The sequence below is a fragment of the Microtus oregoni genome, unplaced genomic scaffold, assembly GCF_018167655.1.
Source record: "Microtus oregoni isolate MIOR12 unplaced genomic scaffold, Mior012 000001F_ref0000356, whole genome shotgun sequence".
Classification (NCBI taxonomy): Eukaryota; Metazoa; Chordata; class Mammalia; order Rodentia; family Cricetidae; genus Microtus; species Microtus oregoni.
Genome location: NW_024543060.1, coordinates 58544620 through 58571789, shown reverse-complemented (window position 1 = coordinate 58571789; position 27170 = coordinate 58544620). Strand labels below are relative to the sequence as shown.

At 44.7% G+C, this 27170-nt stretch overlaps 2 protein-coding genes across 4 annotated transcripts in view; one reads left to right on the top strand and one right to left on the bottom strand.

Moving 5' to 3' along the window:
* Srgap1 (SLIT-ROBO Rho GTPase activating protein 1) overlaps positions 1-27170 on the top strand; it is a 283329-nt gene that overhangs the window by 19219 nt on the left and 236940 nt on the right. The gene's annotated exons all lie outside the window — the stretch shown is intronic.
* On the bottom strand, positions 20979-22177 carry LOC121457302 (ribose-phosphate pyrophosphokinase 1-like). 2 transcript variants are annotated; one of them, XM_041665950.1, is made up of 2 exons: positions 21892-21899; positions 20979-21481 (listed from the first exon to the last, which is right to left on the bottom strand). In XM_041665950.1, exon 2 carries the CDS (start codon positions 21449-21451, stop codon positions 21107-21109), a length of 345 nt encoding a protein of 114 aa, XP_041521884.1. In that variant the 5' UTR covers positions 21452-21481; positions 21892-21899; the 3' UTR covers positions 20979-21106. The 2 variants fall into 2 exon arrangements, with proteins under 2 accessions (XP_041521884.1, XP_041521876.1); XM_041665942.1 differs by having other exon boundaries at positions 20979-22177.

The window sequence follows — 27170 nt, the reverse complement described above, 5'->3', positions numbered from 1 at the left end:
TGGAATTAGAAGCACCAGCCACTATCCTTGTTTTTCTGTGGGAGTCCTTATTCCTACAAAGTAAGGACTTCATTGACTGAGCCAACCAAGAACAAAGAATGATGTGGTTTTATTACTTATTTTAAACTTATTGTGTATGTCCTCTGTGTATGTGTGGGGGGAGGGAGGGAATGAGAGAGAGGGGGAGAGAGAGAAAATGTGTGTGTGTGTGTGTGTGTAAATCATTTTATATCTTTCTCAGATTTCTTCCAACATCACATTTCTTCAAAGATAAATTTTTTATCAGTATCTCTTGTATTTAAAATTTTTCCCCCCAGTAAGATCAGTTACTCATTTTCTAGCAGTTTCCTTGGGTTTGAGAGACATTAAACTCCCAAGAACTCAAGGCCAGACACAGTGTGAGGGTATCTCATGAAATCTGGTGTTTTCCCCAAAGCAGTAATGAATCACTTGGAACTGATGAGTAATATGTTCTCCCTTCCTCTTCTTTGTGGTGTTTTTTGGTTTTTGTTGTTTTTGTTGTTGTTGTTGTTTGGATCCCGTTTCTGTTAGGGTCAGCGCTTGGTAAGTGCTTCCTGCTGTCTGCCTTTAGTTACCACGTCTACACCACACTCTGCTGGCTGGAGCACTAGTTCTGCTATTTCTCCCGCCAAAGCAGTGTGGAGGTGCTCCACATGTGAGCCGTTTGAGGAAGAGAGTCTTCAAGTCCTCTCTTCCGGCTGCAAGGGTTTGCATTAGAGAACTCCAGTTTTGTTATTGTTCTTGTTTATCTAGAAAAATGTCAGTTTGCCACTTGAACTTTTCTGAGTAGAAATCCCTATTTAATGTAATTAAGCTGTCATCTTAAAACAAAACAAAACAAAAAAAACCATTTAGTCCTAGCCAGAGCACTTTGCTGCATATGCTGACCACACGCAATGAGGTGTGAGTTTTCCTTTTTGGGTTGTATTTCATTTTTAAGAGTTGCATTTGATGTAGTTGAACATGTAGGATGATCAGCATAATTTCTCACTAGGACTGGAGATGGAAGCTGATGGAATCTGTTTGGAATGTAATTAGAACATTTAATTTCACTGTTTAGAAGCCCTACCAGGGACCAGCAGGGTAGCTCACAAATAGAGATTGTGTTTAACGTGACTGATACCCTGGATTTGAGTCCTTCAGCCCAGTACGTGAATTCTATCCAAAAGAAATAATCAAGGATGAATATAAGAATTTCTACATAATCTTCCTCACCTTAGTTTCCTTAAACAAAGGAAATTATGGATAGAGGTAAACTTACAAATATTTATTTATTTATTTATTTTTGGTTTTTCAAGACAGGGTTTCTCTGTGGCTTTGGAGCCTGTCCTGGAACTAGCTCTTGTAGACCAGGCTGGTCTCGAACTCACAGAGATCCGCCTGCCTCTGCCTCCTGAGTGCTGGGATTAAAGGCGTGCACCACCACCGCCCGGCCTTACAAATATTTATAAATTATAAATATCCAGGGTTAGGAAATAATCAAAGCAGGCATTATATGTAAAAGTGTTAGAATATTGTGGAGCTACTAAAATCATAAATTTATATACTATCACATGAGAAAGATAGCCAGTGAATACAATACAACATCCACCTATCTAACATAATCATTATTCCTTGGAAAATAGAATGGCCAATTACTGGATGTTCTTGTCGTTTCTGAAACATTCCATGAGTGAGTGAGTGAGTGAGCAAGAGAGTGAATGAGTGAGCAAGTGAGTGATGAGTGAGCAAGAGAGTGAGTGAGCAAGAGAGTGAGTGAACAAGAGAGTGAGTGAGTGAGTGAGCAAGAGAGTGAGTGAGTGAGTGAGCAAGAGAGTGAGTGAGTGAGTGAGCAAGAGAGTGAGTGGGTGAGAAGTGTACAGAGCTGACGCTAAGCCGCCCCGACTGACCTCTGAGATGCCTGTTTTACTGCTGCCCTTACTTATAATAAGGAAGCCGTTTGTAACCGCACTCTAAATTGTAATTACTTGTGCAATCACTCTGTTTAGTCTCTGTCCTCCATAGACTGTGGTTCTTAAAGATCCTACTTGCCACAGACACTCTACCTTCAGCACTGAGCACAGCACCCAGCACACAGCAAGGGCTCAGTCAATATTGGTTTCAGCCCACAAAGATCAGATTTCTTTTATTTTTCTCTTATCTGAGTTTCTTAGCAGGAAAGTCACTGGTGAGAAAGTTATTGAAGCCTTAGCTGTTCCCAGGTAGGAATTTGTGTTGCCAAAGCTGAGTGACTATAAATGAAGAGATTTCATGGCTCTAAGTGGCATGTTGTTGAACCAGAAATATGGATTTGGCATAATATATGTACGAGAGTACTAATATTTCTTTAAATTTTTCAGAGTTGGAATTCTCAGGTTTTCGAATAAGAATTTCACAAGATTATGGCAGACCTACTCTAGACATCTTGTTTTTAAAGTTCGACTTTTAGCAAGAGTATGAGCACTTTTTGTAGTCTAGGAAGGTTTTCCGGGAGGACAGTAGGGATATCTTTGGACCTAAAATTCTCAGGACAGTCTCTGGTCGATTTTAAGCCTCTGCATTATCTAAATATCTTAGTTGTATGTAGTCTCTTCCTAATGCTTGCTGATAACTGATGAACTAGGAAACTCAGTAAAAGTGGCCAGCTGCTGTTTATAAAACCAAATGATAAAAAATTCCCTGCATGAAAATAATGTGCAGACAGAAGTAGTTATTGTTCAAAACATAACTACCGTGTTTACTGTATCTCCCCGTGAGGGCTTAGCAGGGTGAATCTCAAACGCTTCAGAGAAAGTTGAGAGCTACTTGCTTTTGGAAAGAAATGTGGGTATATGTACACAAAACCACCAGAACATTCTAGAAGAGCCTTTTTACAGAGGTCTCTCGTTTTATAGAGCTCCACCGGGAAGAAGATGTGGGAAGGACCAATTTTTTTTTTTTCAAGCACAAGAAATTCCAAGTGCTAGCTAAGGATGCACTGTTGGGAAGGTGGAATCATGACCTCTGTGTTTGTGCGCTCCAAGAGACCTTCTGATCCTCTCGATAGCGATCTATGGCGTCTGAGAAATGGTACCGAACCATCCTAGGATAGACGAGAATAATCAGGAACTTAATGCAATCAGAAGCCCCGAAGAGTGAAGGGAAGCAGCATTTGGCAAAGCCCACGGATCTCCTGTAAATGAATCTTAATCGCATTTATCAGTCGCTTGTGCTATCTTTATTACAAAATTTGCATATTTATGACCGTGTAAATATGTTTAACAGTAAAATTACAGTGTTTATGGAACTCAGCTTCCAAAAAGCACATACCCCTTTGGTGGAGAATTATGTTTAAAGACTAAGAAATTCCAGATGCTTCTACCGTTCAGCAGTCGCTCATAGCCTGGGGGACAAGTGACTTCTCAGCTCGAACTCTACTGCCCAGTAGCAGGACGTGAGAGAATGCTTGACATCAAAGACACGTGTGATTTAGACAGTCTAGTTTGTGTAAAAATAGATCACCAGCCAGGGTATTAGTAGCCTTTTGGGGCCAGGTACGATTTAACTACCTCCTTAGAATAAATCTCAACCCCACTTTGGTTGACTGTCCAAGCAGGTGTGCCCGTGATGGACAGGTTATATTAACTTGACATGAACGAGATGCACCCGGGAAGATGGAACTTCAGTTGAGGAACTGCCTCCAGCAGATTGGCCACTGGGCATGTCTGTGGGCATTTACTCAGTTCATGTGGGAGAATCCAGCCCACTGTGGCTTCTGCCACCCCTGGTCAGGTGAACTTGGGTTGTGTAAGGAAACGGGCTGAGCAAGCCGGTGAGTGGTGTTTCTCTGTGGCCTCTGCTTCGGCTTCCTGCGCTGGCTTCCCTGGTGATGTCCTGCAGATTGTAAGACATAAACCCCTTCCTCAGGCCGCTCGTGGCCAGCAGAAAGCAAACAAATATACGGTTTTTTCTTTTTTTACTTTCTCTCTCTCTCTCTCTCTCTCTCTCTCTCTCTCTCTCTCGCCATGTAGAGGGCAGAGGACACCTTGAGGAGTCAGGTCTCTCCATCTACCATGTGGGTTCTGAACTCAGGCCTTCCGGCTTGGCGGCAAGTGCCTTTACCACTGGGCCCACTCTCCAGCACTGCTGGGGTATTTTCAATCTGTTGCTCTTTGTTTATATGAACCAAACTTTCAAACTGAATATCTGATCTTGAAGGAAAATAACGTGTGGGAGAATGCCTTTTTAGTTTTGTAATCTGCACTTATTTGTGGGCCCGTGTGTGTGTGTGTGCCCATGTGTGTGTGTTGGGAAAACTTGGTTTGCTGTCTTCTTCTTTGCGAAGGTAAACCTATGAAAGGGTGTTAAAGGTATTTTCCCCTTTGGAAGGATTAAAATATGCTTGTTGACTTGGAGAATAAAATTTAATAGGAAAGTACGGTTCATATTTGATTTCAAGAAGAAAGGAAAGAAAGAAAGAAAGAAAGAAAGAAAGAAAGGAAAAAGCCTGTAACTGAGACGTGTCTCGGTGATTTTTTTCCCCTCTCTGTCCTTTGTTGAAGTGGACACAGGGACTCATTCATGTAAGTAGCTCATTGGACAGGTACAACCTTGTTCTTAGAACCGTGACAGTATCATTCTTGCCCTCTGGCTACTTCCTTTGAATTCCTAAAATATTAAAAAATGGTCATTTCCTAAAAATTGGGTATAGAGCCAAGTCCTAGTATAAAGTGGTTGGGGCAGTCACCATCATTCAGCTAGGGCCTCAGGACCTGGACACCATGGATTGGGAGGATAATTTAGAGGTGCCAAGGTCACTCACTAGGCCCCCTTTGGCAGTGTCCAGCGCAGGAGCTAGTCTTCCTCTGGCTTGCTGTAACAGTCAGAGAAGCTCTGCTCCATCAGGTGCTCAGGCCTGAGGCTACAGGTTATGGGGACATTGATAAGGGCTCTTTTATGGCTGCAATGTAAAGCTGGGGCTGACAAATTCTTTTAGGAGCCAGAGGGTAAAATACTTGAGGACTTGTTGACTCTCTCAGCCACAGCTGCTCTACCACTGTTGCCAAAACCAGGTGTAGAAAATATGTCATTTTAGATGGTGGCCATGTTCAAGCAAGGCTGTTTTTGTGGAAACAGATTCTAGCCTGCTGACACCCCCCCTCCACCCACCCGCACCCCCGTATAGAATAGAGCCTGCTAGCCTCTCTTTAAAGTTCCTGGTGATTTCTTATCTCCAGAGTCATTCTGTTCCCCCTTTCATTGAAAATGGTGGGTGTGGCTTAGCTCTTGAGTCAGATAATCCCAATCAACCACTGGAGTCCAGACTCTCAGGAGGCCCTGGGGCCTGGTGGTGCTACCTGCAGCCCCAGCTGTAGTGAGGGTTTTTACAAATTGAAGGTCAGCCTTCAGTGTACTGGAAGGCTGGAAGGCCCTTTCTGAAGCCTAGTAAAACAGATCAAAGTAACCTTGAGTGACAATCATCTTGATGGCTATTTAAAAAAAAAAAAACTTTGTTATTTTTGTTGTTGAAGTTCTTTAAAACAAGGCAATTAAAATTAGACAGGGTCTCAGGTTTCCCAAGCTTCTCTGAGGGTGACCTTGAACTTCTGACCCTCCAGCCTCTTCTACCTGCTGGGACAGGAACAGGAGCGGTTGGTTTCTCCTGGCCCCGGCAGAGATTGAACCAGCGCCTCAGGCAGGCTGGGGAGTGAGCAGTCTGCCAACTGAGACACACCAGGCTTGTGTTTCGTTTGTTTTCTTTCTACATCCCTATATACTAACACTTCTTTGGAGCTGTGCCTTTTAGACTGTGGTAGGCTAACTGTATCATTATTGTTATTATTGGGCCCTGATGCTCCCATAAACTGTAGTAAAATTAATGCAGAAATTAAATAAGCAAAGATACTCAAATACTGAACCCCGTAGTTTTTCAATAAAACACACACACACACACATGCACATGTGCACACGTTTCTTTCTAAAAACATTTTTATTCCATTTATTCATTTTGTGTGTATACATGTGCCCTTGTAGGGTCAGAGGCTGACTTGTGATCACTGTTTCTCTCCTGTCACCGTAGAAATCCTGACTGTTGAACTCAGGTACCAGCTGGTCGACCAGCACCTTTACTCTCTTAGTCATCTTGCCGGCCAGAGAAGCAAGGTTTCTGAAGGCTTACTCTCAATTTTTCTGATTGTCTTAACAGGCTGGTACTGGCCACTCTTGTAGCACTGGAGTGGCGAGAAACAAGTTCATGGGCGTTCATTTAATATGCTATGCCAGTCTCTCCTGGATTGAGTTAGCCACTAACTAGATGAGTTTGTCCCTCTTTAATAGTTATTAACTGTCAGTGAAAGGTATCCACTGAGCCAAGCCCCTGTTCCTTCAGTGGAACTCTATAATGCTGGGTTACTTCCATTGAGATATCTGTACATTCTTATGGAGAACAGGCCTCTGGAGGTGGCCCTGACTCGCAGCATCTCAGTCAACAGGGAATCCCTTGGGTTCCATCACTGAGAGTTCACATCTCATAGAGTGCGGTCTGCAGACCTTGGGTCATCCCCCACCCCATTCTTTGTTCTGGAAGCATCCCCCATTATCCTTGTTAGGCCATGTATTTTATTGCCACTATCTTCTCTAGCTCCCCCATAGATCCATGGCTTGGCAAGAATGGGGGTTACCTTATCCTCTGTTTGTCCCCTTGACTCTGGTAGACTCACTGAACCCTAGAAAGGTGTTACCGTGTGAACATGTGAGTGATGATGTCCTCCAGGCCTCTCACCAGCCTGACATCCTCTATCAGCCTGCTCTTCAGTTAGTGAGGGCCCCTCTCAGAAATATAACCAGATTGGACTGGGGGAGGGAAGGGGGAGTCACTGCAGAACACATTGCTGTCAACTCTTTTTCGGTGCCATAACCCAAACAAGGGCTGTGTATTTTGGGAAGTAAAGTGTTTTCCTCTTTCCTCGTATTTTGTTGCTGGAGCGTTGGAGGCAGCCAGCACGGTGCCAAGACCCTCAGAGTTGTCACACTGATTTCCTGGAAACTCGCAAGGCCACACCTTAAGTTAGTTGAAACCCAAGGCCATTGAGTGTAGATAGCCACGTTGTGGGAGAGGAGGATGAAGTGTGGGTGCTTGGCTGGGCCGGGACGTATTCAGTGTTTGCACGAATATAGGTGATCACTAGTGTAGTAACCATCTGTGGGGATATATACTCTGAATGATAACTTTGAGGGGATCATGAAAGGGATTTAGGGTTTAATTTGCATCCTAACAGGCCTTTGAAAGGAAAAACATCTTCCCCAAATAAAGTGATAGTCTGTGGTGGGTTAGTGTTTTTGTTTGTTTGTTTTGTTTTATTTGTTTGTTTTTGGTTTTGCTTTGTTTGGGGATGAATTGTGAAGTTAATAACATTGATTGTACACTGACTTTGGTCACAACATCTAGTGTATAATCAATATACCACCTCTCTGACCTTGTGTAGGGTACTACCTTTTTTGAACCTTATTTTTCCTGTCTGTGAAATGGGACTAGTGATAGGTGGACGCTACTGTGAATTTAAACATGACTGGAAGTCTTTAGTGGCACCAGTGTTTCTTAGCTTTACTATCACTGGATGTGCATAGGTTGTTAGCATAGAGATGTTTTTGGAAAGAAATGACTCCCTTCAAAGAAACAATAACTTCCAAATGGAAGTTACTTATATGTGCAGAATTCTAATTTGTCATATTTCTGCCTTTCTCAGATTCTTTATGTACATTGGCTTCTTCTTTGGGAAGTGGGTTTTAACTTACAAATATTTAAAATTAAAATGTGATTTATAGTTTACTAAACAAATTACTTGCCAAGCATGGTCTCAGACCTGTTATTCCAGAACTCAGGAAGGCTGAGACTGGAGAACTTCTGGGGATATAAGGCCAGCTTGGGCTACGTAGGGAAACTCTGTCTCAAAAGCAACAAAATTACCTCAAGCTTTAGTAAATCAGAACAAACCACATGGAAATTCTAATTCAGTGGAGTTAGAAAAATTTAGAATGGATTGTGGGGGACAGGGAGAGAACTCAGTGGATAAAGTACTTGCCTTGAAAAGTTACGAAGTCTATCAATATAAAATAAATGAAGTTAGTATATCGAGTTGAAGAGATGGCGTGGATATAACTGAGCAAATGCGCATAGTTTTGGTGAATAGAAAAGTGCTGTATTTTAATTGTGGTTCAAAGACCTCCCCCCTTCCCCCATTTTCATTGTTTGTCATATTACCATGATATTTTTATGACTGAACAATTTAAAAGACCAAATATAAGAAACATAAGTTGGTGGGGCAGTGGTGGTGAACACCTTTAATCCCTGTACTCGAGAGGCAGAGGCAGGTGGATCTCTGTGAGTTCGAGGCCAGCCTGGTACAGAGTGAGTTCCAGGACAGGCTCCAAAGCCACAAAGAAACCCTGTCTCAATATAAACAAATAAATAAATAAATAAATAAATAAATAAATAAGAAAGGAAACATAAGTTGTTCTCTCCAATTGGTTAAAATAATAAGGTAGTAAAAATCCTATTGAATCTAAGCATATCTAACAAATAGCTGCTTTGTTTTGCTTATAAATAAAATATTGATTGAAATCAAGTGAGTGCTTTGTCAGTTAAGGTCCTAGATGGCTGAGAACAAACAGGTCCCCACCCTGAACTGCTCATTATCCAAATATTAATTATTACACAGGTCCAGGCCGCTTTCTTTGAAGTGCCTTGTTTGTACCCTTGCAGGCATTTCACGAAGGCCATGTTCAAGGCCAGGGAGAAGACAACAAGACAAGTGTCTCTCATGCTCAGCTCTGAGGGGTCCCAAGAGCATATGTGGGCTATCTAGTTAGCAGCCCGTGGATTCTGGCTTACCATGTGATCACGGGCACGGCGGCAGCCTGGCACACACCTGCCGTGCAGGGTGTACGGGTCCACCTGCCAGCCCTATTGTTCCTACTCCATGTCAGTCTGTGCCCGAATGTCTTCATTTTTGGATGGCACCATCCAAACAGAAGGATGGGTGGAGCTCCTGGAGGGCGGGAGGAATCTCTCTTCACGTCTAGTATTGCAGCGCTGCTCCTCTGTTGGGTGGGTCTGCCCTCTGCGCATCCCAGGCCATTCCCAGGGCTGCCCTTCACCCCACACACTGTTACAATAGCACAGGTAGTTTACCATGCTAAATCTTCTCACCAGAAAGCAGGAAGAAAACCTTGTTTTTTTTTCTTGAAGCATCCATAAATGTTCTTGTTCTGATAACCAAGTGCCTTCCTAAAGAAAACACAAACAGTTCTGACTAGAAGGAGGTGGCATTTGGTATCTGCAGAACTGTTGAGCGTGTAAGAATACTTGTGGCACAAGCATGTGTCCTCACATTGGTAGCCCTCCGCACGACTTGCACACCAATCAGCAAGGATGCGTTTTCTGTGACATTTCCTTGGATGCATATAGTCAGACATATGGAGTGCATTAATCACCAAGAGTTTTACATTGCCAAGTTGAATACTACTATTGGTTTTTATTCCATGATTCCAGTAGACGTCTTTTAAAGTGCTACCATGTCTCTGTGTATGGTAGGGGTGCTCATGCCACAGCCTGCGTCTAGAAGTGAGAGGCAGACTTTCAGGAGTCTGCCCACTTTTTGTAGGTTCTGGGGCTTGAACTCAGGGCCTTGGGTTTGTGTTGCCAACACTTTACCTGCAAGCCATCTTGCCAGCCATCTGGTAGATTTCTTTAAAGTGTGTTTAGTTTTTAATTACATTTGTTTTTTGTCTCTGTCCCTCTCTTTCTGTGTGGGTATGTGTATGTGCATACGTGTGTTTGTAGTCTGCCTGCGTGTGTATATGGAGGTCAGAGAATGATTGCAGCAGTTGGTTTTCCCTTCCACTGAGTGGATCCGAGGGATGAATGCAGATGGCCAGGCCCTATGGCAAGCGCCTTTACTCAGTGAGCCACCGCACCAGCTCTCCAGAAGACTTTAACACCTGCTGAATCGTATGAGACCAACAGGGAAGGTTCAGCTTTCTCCTGATACCATGTTGTGTGCACTAATTTGGCAGAGAAAAACAAAGAATTTGGTAGAGAGAAACATTTTACTATTTTAAGTGCCAAGGTGTCCGAACTGCTAGAGAGGATGGATGTGCGGCTTAGGGTTGTGTTCTGGCTAATCCAGATTAAAATGAGTCTACTCCGTTTTCTAGGTATATAATATAATGGAAATAAACTAATCTTTTTTCACCAAAAGACGTCTCAAATTTATACTGTTCTAATTTGAGAAAAAATAAGAACACTTACTTAAAAGAATGTTTCATAAGATAGAAATGATTCAAAAAATCCTTCAGAAGAAAAGAGTCGACATGAAATGACCGAAGGTTCCCTCCTCAAGGACCTTGACCAGCAGGGTGCCGTGGAGACTGAGAGACACAGGAAGCCAGCTCACCTCCATTTTATGTATGGAGTTGTCCAGGGAGATCCCAGCCCACCAGGAAGGGAACTTGTTGATGTCAATCCAGAGGGTGGCAGGCAGGAAGCAAGGGATGCTGGTTCTGGTGGATGGGGAGGAGATGGAAGAGGAAACTGCTTATGTCCACTGGAGACCATGGATTTGACAATGGAGGAGGACAGAGACAGAGAGTCGGGTGGCCAAGAGACTGAAGTAAGGGATATGTGGCTTACCTGTGACAGAAGTGATGGCACCTAATGTTCATTGCCCATTGTCACCTGGGTCATCATATGCTTAGGGTCCATGCTTAGGAGCAAGTCCGACCTCTGAGCTATTTCAGTGCCCTCCATGGCCCCAGGTGATGATAAGCCTTGGTTCAGACCATGGAACCTGCTTTGAGACAATGGGGGTCTCCCTGCCTATTTGAATGATCCCAGATTTCCTTTTAAGGTGTCCAGGCCTCCATCCTTATGGCCCATCATGCCCCCTGCTTCAGAATTTTCAGTAGAGTTCTGTTATTTCATCTCCCAGAGATCTTGAACTATTGAGGTTTTTCATTGAGGCTTGTTCACTGTGAAAGCTTTTACGGTTTTCTGTCAGGTGAACGTTTGGGCCCTCTTTAGATGTGCTACTTACAGAGTTGGTGCCCTCTCCAATTCAGATGGAGAGATGCACACCAAACTGTGTAGCTTCAGCTGGCTGCCTCCTTTCTCCTCTGGACTGGTCCTTCCCATTTCCCTGTGATCTTTTCTCTAAGCAGTGGCCAGGCCTTCAGGGTTTCACACATATTCCTTCAGACCTGTGGATATGCTGAGGCATTTTCTGTTGCCCTTAACACTGTTTAGTTTTGTAGCCTTATCTACTTATGTCTTTATGATGGATTGAGTTTCTGCCTAGGGAATTAGTAGTTGGTTTGTAGTATTAGACCCCGAGACATCATAATCTGAAGCCTTGCGTTTTTTTTTTTCATTCCCAAATTGATTCATTATAAAGCATGACGGACCAGATCACAGCTGGTTATATCCAAAGCATCTTGCAGCATGGAGTTTCATATTCTCCCATGGCAGGATAAAACTAGACAAAAGGTTGGCATTCTACTGGAACCCATTTCTTGGGTAGAATGGTGTTTTGTTATTACCAATAGAAAAGAAATAGCCTGGAAGTGCCGGAGTTGGTAATATCAGCGCTCCCAGGACACACCACCCCGCTTCCTGTCGTGTTCTTGATGCCAAGACTTGAGCTCCTATAGTTAAGAAATTCTGTCGCAGAACCATAATATCTCACACGGCCCACAGTGCAGCTCATGGCCAGATCGTATCCTCATGTCCCTGCCCTCTTTACTGCAGTGAACACCAGGCAGCCATCATGGATGCGAATGGGGGAGGTCACCGAGGCTATGCCTGGTGACGAAAGAGAACACAGCCTACTTACAATCTCTTCTCCCCCTTTTTAGACTTTTGTTTTCTATGGTCCTCGAGCCCACACCCATTCTCCTCCATCCTTTGGGAAAACTTTCCCCTCGGTGCACACAGGGAGGAGGTGTGACAATATCATCCTGTGCTCGTGGTGGCACCCCAGTGCCCAGGCCAGGGCCAGGCACAGAGTGGGTGGCCAGGGGCCCCCACCCATGTTCGTGTAAAAAGGGAACATGCCACAGACAAAGCCACATTTGTGGTCCCGAAGACTCACCCATTACCCCCTGCTGCCTCATCAGACAGCCCAGCAGCAAAGCTTTGAACTCCTTCCAGGATTCTTCTGGGAGCAGTTGTGGCCTGGGCTCTGATCCCTGCCCTGCCCCTCTACGCCAGTAGATGGGGAAGTGGTGTATCTCGCGAATTCTCTGGTCTTGGTCATAAGTCACAGAAGCAGCTGCTGCCGTCGCTGGGAACCATGATGCCCTTCAAGTCTGGAAAGATTCACTGTGGTAGAAATGATGCAATGTCATAGTGCAGAGCTTAGGTGTGGGCAGAACACCGTGGCCTTGGAGGGTTAAAAAGAACCTAATTGTCCTTGAGTGGACAGGGTGGCAGAGAACACAACTGACCACCAAGCTGGATCTTTCCCGTAAGGATAATATTTAGTACTTGACGAGTCTGTGTTGAAGCAGATAGCCACGTCCAATCCTCGCATCTAACCTGTGCCTGGCACATAGGCAGGGAGGATGTACTTGCTGGATAAGGACTTGTAGTAAACGAAGGTCATAAGAATGCCCACTTGTCACTGAGTCTTCTGCCTCGTCTTTATTTGCTCTTCCTTGTCTCGACAGTCCTTCCTAATTGGTTTGCAGGATCTGTTCCGTTCATTCCTTTTCCAAATGGCTGCAGACTCAGATGTGTACTTCTCAGGGGGCTTTGCTGGCATGCTCCAACATCCGCTTCCGGGGGGGGCCACAGGTGCTCTCAAGTAGCCAGAGCTATGGGGGACCATGAAGAGAGGGAAGGGACTGGTGTGTCAGGAGCCCCGCTGACACTTGGTTGACAAAGTGAGAGCCCTTGGTTGACAAAGTGAGAGCCGGGGGCCGGGGGAGTGTGGGTTGGCGGGAGGTTACAGGTGAGCCGAGCACAGAGTAGGAGGTTTCCCTGTATGGTGTGTTTTCCCTCACACTTGCTGCAGGACCTAATAGCAGAAGTTTGAATTTGAGTTCCATAGTAGGAAAAAAAAAAGTCCATGTTAATTTAAAGGACTGTGGTTTTGTTGGTTGTGGGAAGCCAGCGTAGCGACTGAACGTTGACACTGGAGCTATTTAAAGGATGCCAGGTTGACATCTGTGGCTGAGCCGAAGGTGTAGCTTCTGTTTCCTTGCCCCCACCAGTAGCCAGCTGCAGCTACGACAAGGGGGCAGGAGAGCAGACCCAACCCAAGTGGCACCGCCTGCCCTTCACCAGGGCGACACAGGTGCCATCCTTTGAGGCTTTCTGTGGGGTCCCCTGCTGGGGGGGCCTACATAGAGCTGTTACATTTTTGAGGTGAGTGTCCCCAGCTTTTGGTGCTCATCACAAACCACTCCCAGAGAACTTGGTTTCCACTTCTTGTCCCCAGCCCTGTCTCAAGAATTACAGTGAAGCCTCGTTAAAAGCCATTTCTAGAGGGAGCTCTGTGCTCTGCTAGGATGGGGCAGAACCTCTGCTGAAGGCCATGAGGCAGAAACCACTGCTGTCTTTTCATTTGATGGAAGCTCTTCCTCCGCGGGGGAACCAGGCCTCAGCTGCTGGTTCTTTCAGGCTCTCACGGACAAGGTTTCAGCTCGCTTATCCACGCTCTGGCATCTTTCACAGGCATCCTGACTGCTAAAACCTCTGCGCTTCACTTCCCCACCCGGGCTGTTATCAGAGGCCGAGGACGTTGGCCCTGCTGCCGTGAAAGCGGTGGCTGATGCTCTCTCTGCTGCTCCCCTGTGCCGTTCGCGTGTGTGGCTTCAGTGAGCCCAGTCTCCTGTCTCGTTCCTCTCTCCTGCCTTCTCCAAGCCTCGTGGTCACCATGCCTCTCTCCCCTTTCTCATGAAGCTTTCCTGTGACCCCCATCAAAGCCGATCCTCTTTCTATTTGACTCTTTCCGTCCCTTTGTCTCTCCTTCATTACATAGCTGTTTATGGCGGGCGGGATTACCATACCTCTTTGGACCCTTGGTTACATGGTCAGTGCCTTTTAGAATTTCTGTACAGGGAATGTGCGTTGAACTGATTAATATTACTGATAAATTTTTAAAGTTTGGAGCATATTAATATATTCAGGAAAAGAAATATCGGCAGTAGAGGCAACTCTGTGCCCCACCTTGAAAACTGTCGGCCAGGGCCATGGCAGTAGTAGCAAGAAGTTCATTCCAGAGATTCTGGTAGACACTTTCCCCAAATTCAATCATGTCACTTAAAAAAGAATGTTACTATCAAAGTAATACACATGTGCAATTATTTTTGTGCCAGTTCATGCGTGTCTTCGTGTGAGTGCACGCGTGTGACCTGTGTGTGGAGGTCAGAGGTCAGCCTGTGGTGCTGTTCGTCTAGTATTGTCCAATTTTTATTTTTTTGATTTTATTTTTTCTAATTTCTTGAGTCAAGCTCGTTCGTTCACTGGCCTAGAACTTGCAATGTAGGCAGTTGGCTAGGGAGCGCTTCATGCTTGTTCCCTCAGCATGGAAACTGTCGTGCCTCCATGAATGTTTTTATTTTTGTTTGTTTTTAAATAATTATTCTACTTGAGAATTTCATATATGTATGTATATAATGCATTTTAATGAAATCCATCCCCCATTTCCTCACCTCCAACTCCTCCTCTAGGCCCCTTACCTCTATTATTTCCCAGTTTCATGCACTTTTTTTTCCTTTTAGGTTTGTTTTTTTGTTGTCTGTGTCCCACCCCGTCCCCTCGCAGTCAGGGTTTCTCTGTGGCGGCTTTGGAGCCTGTTCTGGAACTAGCTCTGTAGAGCAGGCTGGCCTCAAACTCTGCTGGCCCGCTACTAGGTTTCATGTGTTTTTGTTGTTGTTGTTTTAAAGTCCACCGAATCTTCTTGGTGCTTCCCATCTATTGGAGCATAGGTAGCCTCCAAGGGACTACAAACCTGAAGAAAGTGACTTTTTTCCTCCTAGAAACCTCCAGTGACTGGTAATTCTTCAGCCAGCTAGAGTATGATATCACGAGCCCCTCCCATTGTTTGATCTGGTGCACGCGTGCGAGTCACAGCTACTGTGAGTTCACATGAGCAACCACCCTGCTGTGTCTGGAAACTGCTCCTCTGCCTCCTCTGTCGTAGTCATCCACTTCCGGACCTCTTACGATCCATCTAACCATTCTAACCCCTCTGCCCTTCCAATCTTTCACAAGGATCCCTGCGCCTTGGGATATCCATGTTAGGGCTACACGTTTGGCTTCTTGATGTGGGTTCTGAGGACTGAACCTGGGTTTTCATGCTTGTAAGACAGTTTGTCACCCACAGCATCTCCCCAGCATAATCTCATATAAGTAACTATATAATGAGAAAACACCCTTTTCCTCTCTCCCTACCTCAAGTCATGAACTAGAATGCCAACCATTTTTCTTAAATGTTTTTAATCATTCTGCTGGTTGTTACATCTCTGAATTCTACAGTTTGATCTTTAACAGGGCTAGTGAAAACCAGCCACTGAAAATGGAGAATCTGGGTTGAGCGTAGGCAGGGTAGGGATAAGGGTAAGAAGTAGGGGTTTCAATATGATCAAAGTGCATTGTATAAAATTCTGAAGGAATTAATGAAAGTGTTATATTAAAATGAGAGTCACCTATGCAGCTGCTTTTTTTTTAAACCAATTTCATTATAAAAATTATTTAAAAAGTGTTCTAGACCAATTTCTTTAAGCTAGCGTATTGTTTTTCTTATTTCTGGTTGTGACTGCAGCGCTGGGGGTTGAACCCAGAGCTTTGCACCTGGGAGGCAAATTCTTTACCAGAGCCAACACCCAGCCCGCCACGCCCCCGCCACGCCCCCGCCACGCCCCCGCTCCTCATATTCTTTGCCTCTTACGAGTACACTGTATGGGAAATTTATCACACTAGATTTACAAAACCACAACAAACTCTTCATGGAACTCTATAAACCTACAGCTTGCTCTCTCTGAGGGTGGACTTAGAAAGCAATCGTGCCCTACCCGGGGCCAGCGGTCCAGGAAATGGGGTTGAGGAGGGGAGTGCTTTTAAAAAGGGGGGACACAATCTATGTGCTTCGGTTCCGAGAGGAAAATGGCTGCCAGTGGTAGAAAATTTAAGTTGGGAGGTTGAGAATTTAATGCATTTAATTAAAAGTACTATGCTAAAAGAAATTGCAGCAATTATATATTATTAAGGTAAGTGGTGGCGAGGCTTTGAAGTTGTTTGCCGTGTCCCATTATTTTCCTTGATTGCATGCCAAAATCTGAGGTGGAGCTGGGCTGTCAGTTATGCAGCGGGTATTTTGAAGAGCAATAAAGCAAGCCATGGCATAAAATTAGAATCTTTGGCTTCTTGGCTACCCACCTAAACTATCACCAGATGAATCCAGTCACTCGCCATGAATGATATTTTCTGAATATGCTGTTTTCTATGCCCCCACCCCAAGTAGATGCTGCTTAGCTTATTAAAAAGTGAGTGCTATATATTCAGCTTAAAAAACAGGGTATCATTTTGAGCTTGAGTGGGGCTTCTGTTTCAAGCTGAAGTAAATGAATAAGGAAATTGGAGATCTGAGAAATAGTCCTGTGTGTGTTATCATCAGCAGCCCAGGCTTGATCATAGGTGGCTTAGAAGGGTGATAGATGGTAGGGGCCATTTCTGCCTAAGACAGTGCAGAAATGCACTTTTACTAGTGTCCCTGTAGGTGACAAGGGCTTCAGTGGAAAGAATAGCCTTCTGGGTAAGAGTTCCCGTTTCTGGGCTTTCTTGGTGCCAGTCATCAGGTTGCGAAGGTTTCCCAGGTGCCTGTGACACAGCTGACAGCTAGGATTTGACGGATGGAAATGGCTAGCAATCAACAGCTAGCAGGTCTCATTCCACAGAGGAGAAGCCTAATACTAGAAAAGCCAAGAGGATTGCATGCAAGTCATCGTACTGGCTCTTTTATGTCAACTTGACACTGAGGACAGTGGTCAGAGAGGAAGGAGCCTCAACTGAGAAAATGCTTCCATAACATCAGGCATTGGGCTAGCCTATAGGACATTTTTAGTGATTGATTTGGAGAGTCTCAGCCCATTGTGGGGTCCCCTCTGAGCTGGTGGTCCTGGGTTCTATAAGAAAACAGGCTGAGCAAACCATGGAAGGAACAATCCTCCATGCTTCTGCATCAGCTCCTGCCTTTGGGTTCCTGCCCTGACTGAGTTCCTGTCCTGACTTCCTTTGATGATGAACTGTGATGTGGAAGTGTAAGCCAAATAAATATTTTCCTCCCCAGGTTGCTTTGGTCATAGTGCTTCATCACAGTGACAGTAACCCAACTAGGAGAGTCGCCACTAGGTGACTTTAGCCATAGCCCTGCACATCTGTCTGCAGCATTTTGCTGTTATTAGATCAGGGTATATCTGTGCATTTTAATAGCTATTCTTTCTTAGAACTTGGTTTGCAGATACATCTGACATTGTTGTGGGGTCTTTTACACATTGGGAAGCAGCCGTTTGTTCACTGAAGTAGATTATTTATTGAGTACTTGTGTTCCAGACTTTTTCTCTTTTTTAAAAAGATATTCTTGGGATAAGGTGACTTTAAAAACTCAGTGTTCAGACAAAGACTAGAGCCTTTCTTTGGCTCTTTGTAAACAGTTTCTTATTCCATAGGGAAGGGAAGTTATCATGCCTTCAGAGAAAATAGATTTCATGATGTACAGAAAGTGTGATTGAATAGGACAGAGAACTTTGGGCCTTGTGCTGTCCAGAGTAGGAGCAGTTAGCTAAATTTGACTATTCAGGTTAGGATGTCTACCTCGACTGTTTCTCAATATACTTTTGGTTTTTGTTTTCTTTTGTTTTTGCAGAGAAAGTGGGTATTTATTAAGTGGGCTATGGAGGGGAAAGGGGGAAGGGGAGAAGGGAGAAGAGCAGAGGGGGGGCAGAGAGAGAAGAAGAGAAACAGATAGAGAGGGAGAGGAAGAGGAGAAGTGGGGAGAAGGAAGAGAGGCAGAAGCTGCCTCTTCAGAAGAGAGATGGAAAGGGTCTCCATATTATTCTTTTAAGATGAATTTTCTCACTGAACCTGCAACTTGCCAGCTCATCTAGACAGGCTGGCCAGCAATGTAGCTGCCTCTGCCTCCCAGCACTGGGAATATAGGCACATACTGCTATACAGGATTTTTACATGGGTTCTAGGGATCAGGAACTCAGGGTCTCACACTTGCATAGCCATTTCTGCAGCCTGGTCCAGGTTTGTTTTGTCAGACTTAAGTCTCTGAGTACTGTAATGGTCAAGACTGTCCTTCATCACACACTCAGATGTCACCTCAGTTAGCCCGTCTCACCGATAAATGAGGGAAGGAGGAAGTGGAGCATGTGACCCTGAGTTGCTATGGGGTCAAGTGACCTATTAGCCTTGAATATGGCCTAGTTCCTGGAACACAGTAAGTGCTCAGTTAATCACTCTGGTCAAATAATGGACTAATAATTCAATGATGGTTCAAATAATACCCACACATAGTGCCTACCTATAGTATACCACAGAACATCCTGGTTGACCTATCAGCTGAGAGAAGAAAACCCAGGTCATGAATTTTTGAGCATCAGTAGAGAAGGTATGGATAGCGTCAGAAAGCGTGAGTTCTCCTAGAGATGGGCCTTTTCACGTGGCTACCCTTTATAACTCACAGGGACAGGACTGTGTTTCCTTTGAGTTTCCAGCCCTGCACCCAAAGTCTCCAGAGAAGCAGTCAGGAAATGTTCACACATAAAGCCGACTGTAGATGTGAGATTGCTGTGTGGGAAGGACTTCATCAGATGGGACAGTGTGGACTCCAAAGGACCTATGTCTATTGCTGTGCCTAAGCTAGTTAAACTGTCCCGATCGAGTGTTTGTAAGCCCAGATGTTTACGTGAAATCTCCAAATGCCCGGTGTTGGCTGAGTTTTTGTTTAAAGCTCTGTGTATGGCAAGCAGAATGTGTCTGTGGATAAGTTTATCTACGTGTAAACCACTGTTGGGTGGTTGCTTGTTTAAAGCAGTATGTCCCAGGAGCCTTCTAAAAGTGCCAACTCTCTTGTTAGTTTGTAGTTGCTTCATTGGGGTTGTCCCTAGTCAAATAAACCTGAGGAGCCATAGTTGTATGATCCAACTAATTAAGAAAATACTCCTTTATCCATTTGATTCTTAAATCATTACTTGATCAGAGAATGCTGTGTCCAACAGCATAGCCCAGAAGATATTCCTGGGCGCACATTTCCTGAGTGTTTGTGTTCTGGACCCTAGGCTGATCTCTTGAACCTACTTCCCTCATACGTGGGATCTTAGGGCTGAGAGAGATGGCTCAGTGGGTTAGAGCATTGCTTTTTCTTACAGAGAACCTGGGATTGGCTCTCGGCACCACATGGCAACTCATAACTGTCGGTAGCTCCATTTTCAGGGCACCCCGTGCCATCTTCTGACCTCTGTTAGCACTGCATGCATCTGGCACACATGCATACACGCAGGCAAAACATGCACACACACATAAAAATAAAAAAATATTTTAAAAGTGGGATCTTAATGTTGGGAAGGAAACCATAATGTTAAAGTTATTGATAATCCTTTTTCAATGTAAGTGACACTCTTGAATTGTTCGTTTTGACAATACTAGATTTTCTGCATTCATTCATTCGTTTTTGAGACAGTTTCTGGCACATTTGGGAAAGAGTGAGACCCTGGCTATATTGACCAACTTGTCATTAACCTCATAGGCTCCTGAATGCTTGATTTGAGGTCTTGTGCCATCATGTCCAGATTTTGATTTTCTGTTTCAAAATGTAAGATCTCAGTACCCTGAAGCTTCTCTCTAGAACATGTGTATACTATCTGGTGTTGCTCTCTGTAGCCATAGACACTGAGCCAGTTACTTTCCTTTGGGAATCTGACAGCTGTGGGTCATAGTATAAGCCTCTGCTGCCAGATCTAGGGTGATAACTATAGGGGAAGCTTCAGAACTGTAGCCATGTTCCGCAGAGTACCGCTTGGACATCCCGCTTTTGCTTGGTGTCTCTTCTCCAGTGTCGTAACAGCTTGGTTACGTAGAGAACAAAGGGATATTTTTACCTTATCAATGAAATCTCTGCATGGTCTGGGACAGGAAAGGCAAACTTTCTTTTTTTTCTTTGCATGCATGTCTGTTAAGCCATTTTATTAAGTTCTCAACAAGAGACTGTAACACCAAATTGTTTAGCAGAAACCTGTTCAATTGAGAGACCAAATGGATCCAAGAAAGATGAAAATTAAATACTTAAATTAATCAAAAGGCACTAAGACACCACCTCAAAGCTACCGCCACAGTGGTAATAGGCTAGGGAAGACTATACTACAGCAAGTTATCTAAAAGTTAGCAGCTACATAGCCAGAAGCAAGTCTGTCTTACACAAGATTATGGTACAAGTACAATGATCGCTGAGTCCAAGATATTTTTGGCTAGGAAAAGGTCAAGATGGCTGAAGGTAAAGCCAAAAGGAAAGGAACCGGTGTAGAGAATTCAAGCTATAAATAGATGGCAGTGGATCAGGCTTCTTCCTCCCAAAGGTTAATTACTGCATTGAGCTACCTGCCCCTGCCTAACAGGGTGCTCAACTACCAGAACTATGTTTAAGGATGCTCAGGGCTCTTGCTATAGTTTAGCACAAACCTCTGAAAATGTATCACATATGGGCTGACTTTGTTGCTATGAAGAAAAACCCCAAAGCATTCCCGAGCAATGGAGTATGAGCTCTGTCAATTATGTCCTATGGACCTTGTGGGATATTCTCAATAGTCTATACCTCTTTCAGCAGCTGACCTCTAGTTAAAGCTGCAAGGCTCACAAACAAGCAAGTCAGGATGAAACAACACAAGTAGGACATCCTAGCAGTTAACCACAATCTGTCCTTTTCCAATTTAGGCAAAATTCTAATGCATCTAATGTGGGATGTAAACATCTACACTGGAGCGAGCTGGGCCTTCTGCCGAAATCAAATACCAAGAAACATGAGGGATGGGGTTGGTTTATTTTCAAAAAGCTTCACAAGTTATTCTGTTATAAAGGAACATGGCTGAACAGGTAGGAGATAGACTCGCCATTGTGGGTTCTTCTGATGGCTTCTGCAAGGATCATGGAGATGTCAACCACCTGTATTTTGGAGCAGTGTTTCATCTTATCCTCCTGAGGTATGGTATTGGTGACTACTACTGCTTCAAAGCATGCGTTGTTGATGCGGGAAATGGCTGGGCCAGAAAGGATTCCATGCGTCAGGATAGCATAAACTCTGGTAGCTCCAGCCGAGAGAAGTTTGTCAGCGGCATGACAGATTGTACCACAAGTGTCAGCCATGTCGTCCACAAGGATAGCCACGCGATCCTTCACGTCGCCCACAAGAACCATGCGGTCCACTTCATTGGCCTTCTTCCGTTCCTTGTGAATCAAGGCAAAATCCACATTCAATCGGTCTGCAATGGAGGTCACTCTCTTGGCTCCACCAGCATCAGGTGAGACAATAGTACAGTTTCTCCACTCAGAAATATTCTCCCTTATCCACTCTAAGACAGCTGGCTCTGCATATAAATTGTCCACTGGGATATCAAAAAAGCCCTGAATCTGAGATGCATGGAGATCCATGGTGATAATATGATCCGCTCCTGCGACAGATAGCATATTTGCAACAAGCTTAGCTGAGATGGGAGCCCGGCTCTTATCCTTTTTATCCTGGCGGGCATAAGGGAAACATGGGATGACTGCAGTAACCCGGCTGGCTGAAGCAATCTTGCAAGCATTAATCATGATTAAAAGTTCCATTAGATTGTCATTTATCTCACCACACCCACTCTGAACGATGTAGACATCCTCTCCACGTACGCTTTCTCCAATTTCCACACAGGTCTCCTGGTTGCTGAATTTCTTAGTCACCACCTTGCCGAGCTCCAGGCCCAGGCGGTCAGCAATTTTCTGGGATAAGTCCCGGTGGGAGCTCCCGCTGAAGATTTTGATATTCGGCATTTTGGGCAACTACACGGACGCGCTCTTTGCTCAGTGGTTACCGCCGCTGCGGAGACGGGATACGAAGTCAGCCGGTAGCCTGAACACCGACCGCACCGCGTTCCTACTCCGCCATCTTTGGCAAACTTTCTTGAAAGGAATTCGCGGACCTTCTGTTTACACAGGGACATGCGCATGCGCTCAGGAATTGTTCCGGTGGCAACCTCAGTTTCCCTCGCCGCCGTTTCCGGTATGGTTTCCCACCGTTGCAGCGGTTGCAGTAGTGGCGGCTCACGACTTCATACAGTGTTTCTGCAGCGATTCCATTGCATTGCTCAGTCTGAGGACAGTTAACACATCTGGGGATTTCCGTCTGGCTAGCATTTGGATTTGGGGGAGGAAAACCCATATGTTTTGTTTTTTTCTTTTTTTCAAAGATACTTTAAGATATTCCTATAGAAATCAGAGAAAGAGACAGTTCAAAAGACCCAGTCACTTGGAGCTGAGGTCTCCAACATCCAGGAAATGAAAGGCTTGAGTGTGTCGGGGGCGGTGGCTGACACACTCAGCCCAGCTGCTTCAGTGTGATAAGAATGCAGAGCTCAATTTATGCCAATCTTGTGTCCGGCCAAAGCTCCCCAAAGTTGATGGGGGAGGGGGGGAGGAAGAACTTCCTGCGACGCACAGCTAACGTTGGTCTTTCCCAGGGCGCAAATGCAAACCTGTGTGTGGTGTGTGTGACACATGCTCGCCAGGGGACTACGGCAGGATTTCCTGTGCTGGGAGGGGAAGCCGCTTGGAAGCCTTTTCATTCATTCAGAAACGTAGAGGCCAGTCTGACAGAGCTTGGCTTCTTAGCTACGGAATCTAATACGATATGGGCCGCATATTACAGTCAGCCCAAGGTGTCTCATTTCGAAGGCGCTAGGTTAGGTATCCTGTGCCTAGTCATTAAAAAAAAAAATCTTTTTGTTAGGTTTATATATTTAATGAGTCGGTGTTTTAGCCGCTTATACGGGTGTGTGCCATGCGTGAGCTGGGCTTGGTGCCAGGAAAGGTCAGACGAGGGTATTGGATGCCCTCAAACAGTAGTGAATGGTTGTGAGCCACCCACGTGGGCACTGGGAACCAAATTCTGGCTCTCTGCAAGGTGCCCTTATCCCTGGAGCCATCTGCCCAGCCCCCGTGCCCACTCTCAAGGGATAATGTAGTTGCTTTAAATGAGAGTGTTCTCTTGGGCACTGAACATTTCCCCTTCTGATAATTTCAAATTGTAATTCTGACAGACGAATGGACACTTTATTGGACATTTCAGTCTCTGCTCTAACAATGGAGACATTTCTTCAAAAATTCTGGGCTCTGAGCCGTGATGTGGAGAGTGTCGGGAGTTTTTGGTCACGTGGTAATGCAGAAGCAAAGGAGTTACCAGAGCCATGATGGAGCTGCTGTCTGGGTCACGCGAGAGAACTGTGAACTAAGTCCCACAGTGGAAGTCATAAAATGTTAAATATATTATATTTTAGATTAGTTCATTCATATATATATATATATATAATATGTTAGTTCGTCTCTTTGCTGTTGTTTTTGTTTTGAACTTTTTAAACACTTAACAGGCCTCTGTATTTTATTTTAAACAGAAATAACTTTGAATCCACACACTTTTGGACAAAAGGATTGCACAGGAAGGCTTTCTCAATTTCTTTGCTTTACAGTGAGTCAATGTAGAGGTTATTAGAAGACATTTATAGTGTTTCATTTCCTTCCTTCCTCCATCAAAAAAAAAAAAACAAACCTGATGACGTGTAGCTGCTGAATCCTCTGTTGACATTACCCATGGCTTTTATTAATATCTGTACTCTAGGTGCTTGTGACAGACTCAGTAAGGGACCGTGAAGTGACTTACATAATACATTTCGATATCTTTGTTCTGGTACTTCCAACTTTAGAAAAAGGCCTTAATAAATGTGAGTCATGGAACCCAGTGCAGAAACAGTGTCATTGACAAAAGGCTTCCGGAGTCCCCTTGCAGCTCCCAACTCCAGCAGGAGGCAGACAGGTGAGAAATAAAACCCTGTGGTAGACAGTGATCTAAAGACTCGGACCAAGGATGCAAGGATGCCCCCGTGTCTGCAGGGCCTCGTCTTCCTTTCTGGTAACAGTAAAAGATGAGCTGTTTTGCAAATGAAGCGGCACCTCGTCTTTCCACCTTTTTAAATTTAAATTAAAATTCAATTACAAAGAAGCCATTATTTATAATTCTGCAGTCATACCTGAAAAGTTGTCATGCATAGTTAATAAAAAGAGGCTCTAGAGGAGGATCTAGTGGTAGAGGATACCAACACCATTCACTGGTGTTTATAGACCTGACTCCCAGCCACGCCTTCTCTTAAAAGTAGAGACGATTGTGCGTGATCCGCTCATGTGGGCTGTGGCTATGGGGCTGTCCTGTCATTTATTTGACAGACAACTTTAAAATGTTGTTACTAGTTAGTGTCCTAGGTGCAGAGAGCTTCAGGATGAGGACAGTTGCCACAGTTGCTCTTCAAAAGAAGCACAGTTCCTTCCTTATAGGTTCCTTTTGCTCCGTACTGAGAGATACGGAGTCCTAGATAACCCTATTAGTGGGGAAACTCTTAGAAGAACAAAGAGCCACTCTAGGTGGGCCCTGTGCTTTCCTGTGCAGGCTTTTCTTCCCCAAACTGTCAACTCCCTTTGCCGAGCTCTGTGGTCTGGTCTCACGGTGCCCCTCAGTGTACTCTCCTGCCTGGTCTTTTCTACAGTTTATTTGCTGTGTGTCCTTCCCTGTGTGGATAGTATGTGTGCCTGAAGGCTGTGCAAGTTCTCACTGTCCGCACACTGTCACCTCTTTCTGCTCGCTCCTGCTCACACCAGACTCTCGGCCTGCACCAGGCAGGCTTGGCCTCCCTCCATTCAGCGCTTACCCCATGCTGCTTGCACAGGGGCCTTGCTTCAACTTTGTTAAGGGCTGTACAGCTTGGATGCCCAACCGCCCAGGGGAAGAAAGCTGGACTCTGGCATTAAGTGAGTGTCAAGAAAGAACCTGATGTAAAATTTATAAAGGATCATAAAGAAATCTACCCCACATGAGGAACGATCGCGCTTAGAGGCAGTGGAAGTATTCTGACTTGGGACTTGGCAGGGTTGATTTGAACATTCTCTGCCATGCAGGAAGTCACTTAAAGCTATCTTCTCTAAGGAAATAAAACATGAAGGCTGTAGCCATAGCTCAGGGGTTAAAAGCACATCCCGCTCTTGCAGAGGGCCTGAGTTCAGTTCCCAGCACCTTGGCTCATAACCTCGTAACTGACTGAAGCTCCAGCCTCCACTGGCACTGGCACTCAAGTGTACATACTGCCTTATAGTAATTAAAAATAAATTAAAAAAATATTAAATCATGGATTGGTAGCTCCCTGGAATTATCTTGCACTTCTACCTTGACTGACCTTTATAGGTTTTGAAAAGTCAAGAAATATCCCAAAACATCAGAAGTCTTCTTCGGATGAAATGACCATCCCCAGCCCCCAGTGGACTCCAGGGGACAGGAAATAAATGAGCTCATTTTAAAGAGCCATGGAAGAGGCAGATAACACCAGCAACATACTGAATGTTTACTATGTTCCGGGCACTGTTCCAAGAGCAGGGTTAACCCTTGAAGAACCTGTCTGGGATCCCTCCTCTAGAGATGAGAAAGCCAAAGCCCAGAGGTGACGCAACTTGCCCTGAGCTGGGCAACGTTCGGTTCCAGCTTTGGGGAAGCCGGCCACCTACACCCGAGTTCGCTGCTCTTTGCTGTGTCTTCAGAGGCATCAAAGGCACTTGTTCAAGAACAATTCATCCCTAAAATGATGAACCGGATTTGACCGTAAAGAAAGCAAAACAGACCCAAGGCTTCTTTTTGTTTGCTCAGTTTGCATTTAACTTGACCCCCAACTTTGAAACAAGCCCACAGCTGCAGGAAGACGCTGCAACAAATCTCACCACTGGAAGTGAGTTTGCGTGTTTATGAAGACTCAGAGCTGCTTACTGTCTCAGTCACGTTTGCTCATTTCCTAGGGATGTGGCGGCCCCATCCTTCCTAAACCGCACCAGGTTCGCTGAACTATGTCTGGACTTCTTCAATCACTTTGGTGTGTCAGTCTTTATCTCCCAGTCAGATTTTAAACATTTAAAGACAGCATGGCCTTTTATGTCTCATGGCAGTATAAATGGCATTTAGGACAATCACCTCTGTGTTACTTGTTTTCAGAGACTGGTTCTCACACAGCTCAGGATGACCTTGAACTTTTGATCTCCCAGATTCCACCTCGGCCAGCTATCAGAGCAAAACTTATTTGTTTTTCCTTGCAAAGTAGGGTTTTAGTAAGTACTGTGTGCCTGAAGGGATCTTAAGGTGAGGTCATGAATAAACAAATGTTTGTGGGGAGAGCCGCCCATGCAAAAGAGGAGAAAGAATAATATGTGAATCCCTGCGCACTTAAATCGAGGTTTAGCAACAGATTTTAAAATTATGAACTATACATGGTATGTATGTTTGTGTAATTGGCCTTAATAATAAAAATCAGAGTCAGATATTAGGGGTGAAAGTTGAAAGATCAGAGAAGCAGAGTAGCCAGTCACTAGTTCTTACCCCTACAAAATCCTCATCCTCAGAAGCAAGGCGGCAAGACCCTGTCTCTCTAAATCCTTAGACTGAGTGTCTTGAGCTCCTGTCTCCTGCCTTACATTCCTCTCTTCATCCAGCCAAATATCCCTTCCTGTTTCCACCTTCCTATTGCTGAGATTAAAGGCGTGTGACTCCCAAGTACTGGGATTAAAGGTGTAAGCCACCAACTGGCTTTGTTTCTCTTTTAGACTGGATCAGTTTCAAGTAGCCCAGCTCACATGTATATGTTTGTGTATTTGTGCATATGTCTGTCTGTGTATGTGCATATACATGTGTATGTGTATATGCTCGTGAATGCAGCTGTATATTTGTGTGTGCACACACATGTGCACATATATGAGGAATGACAGTGTAAAAGTAGAGCCCGTGTTGGAACCACCTGGCTGACAACACAGAGTGCTTTCAACACATCAGATTCCCCGGGACTCTTTCCTGCCCCTCCTG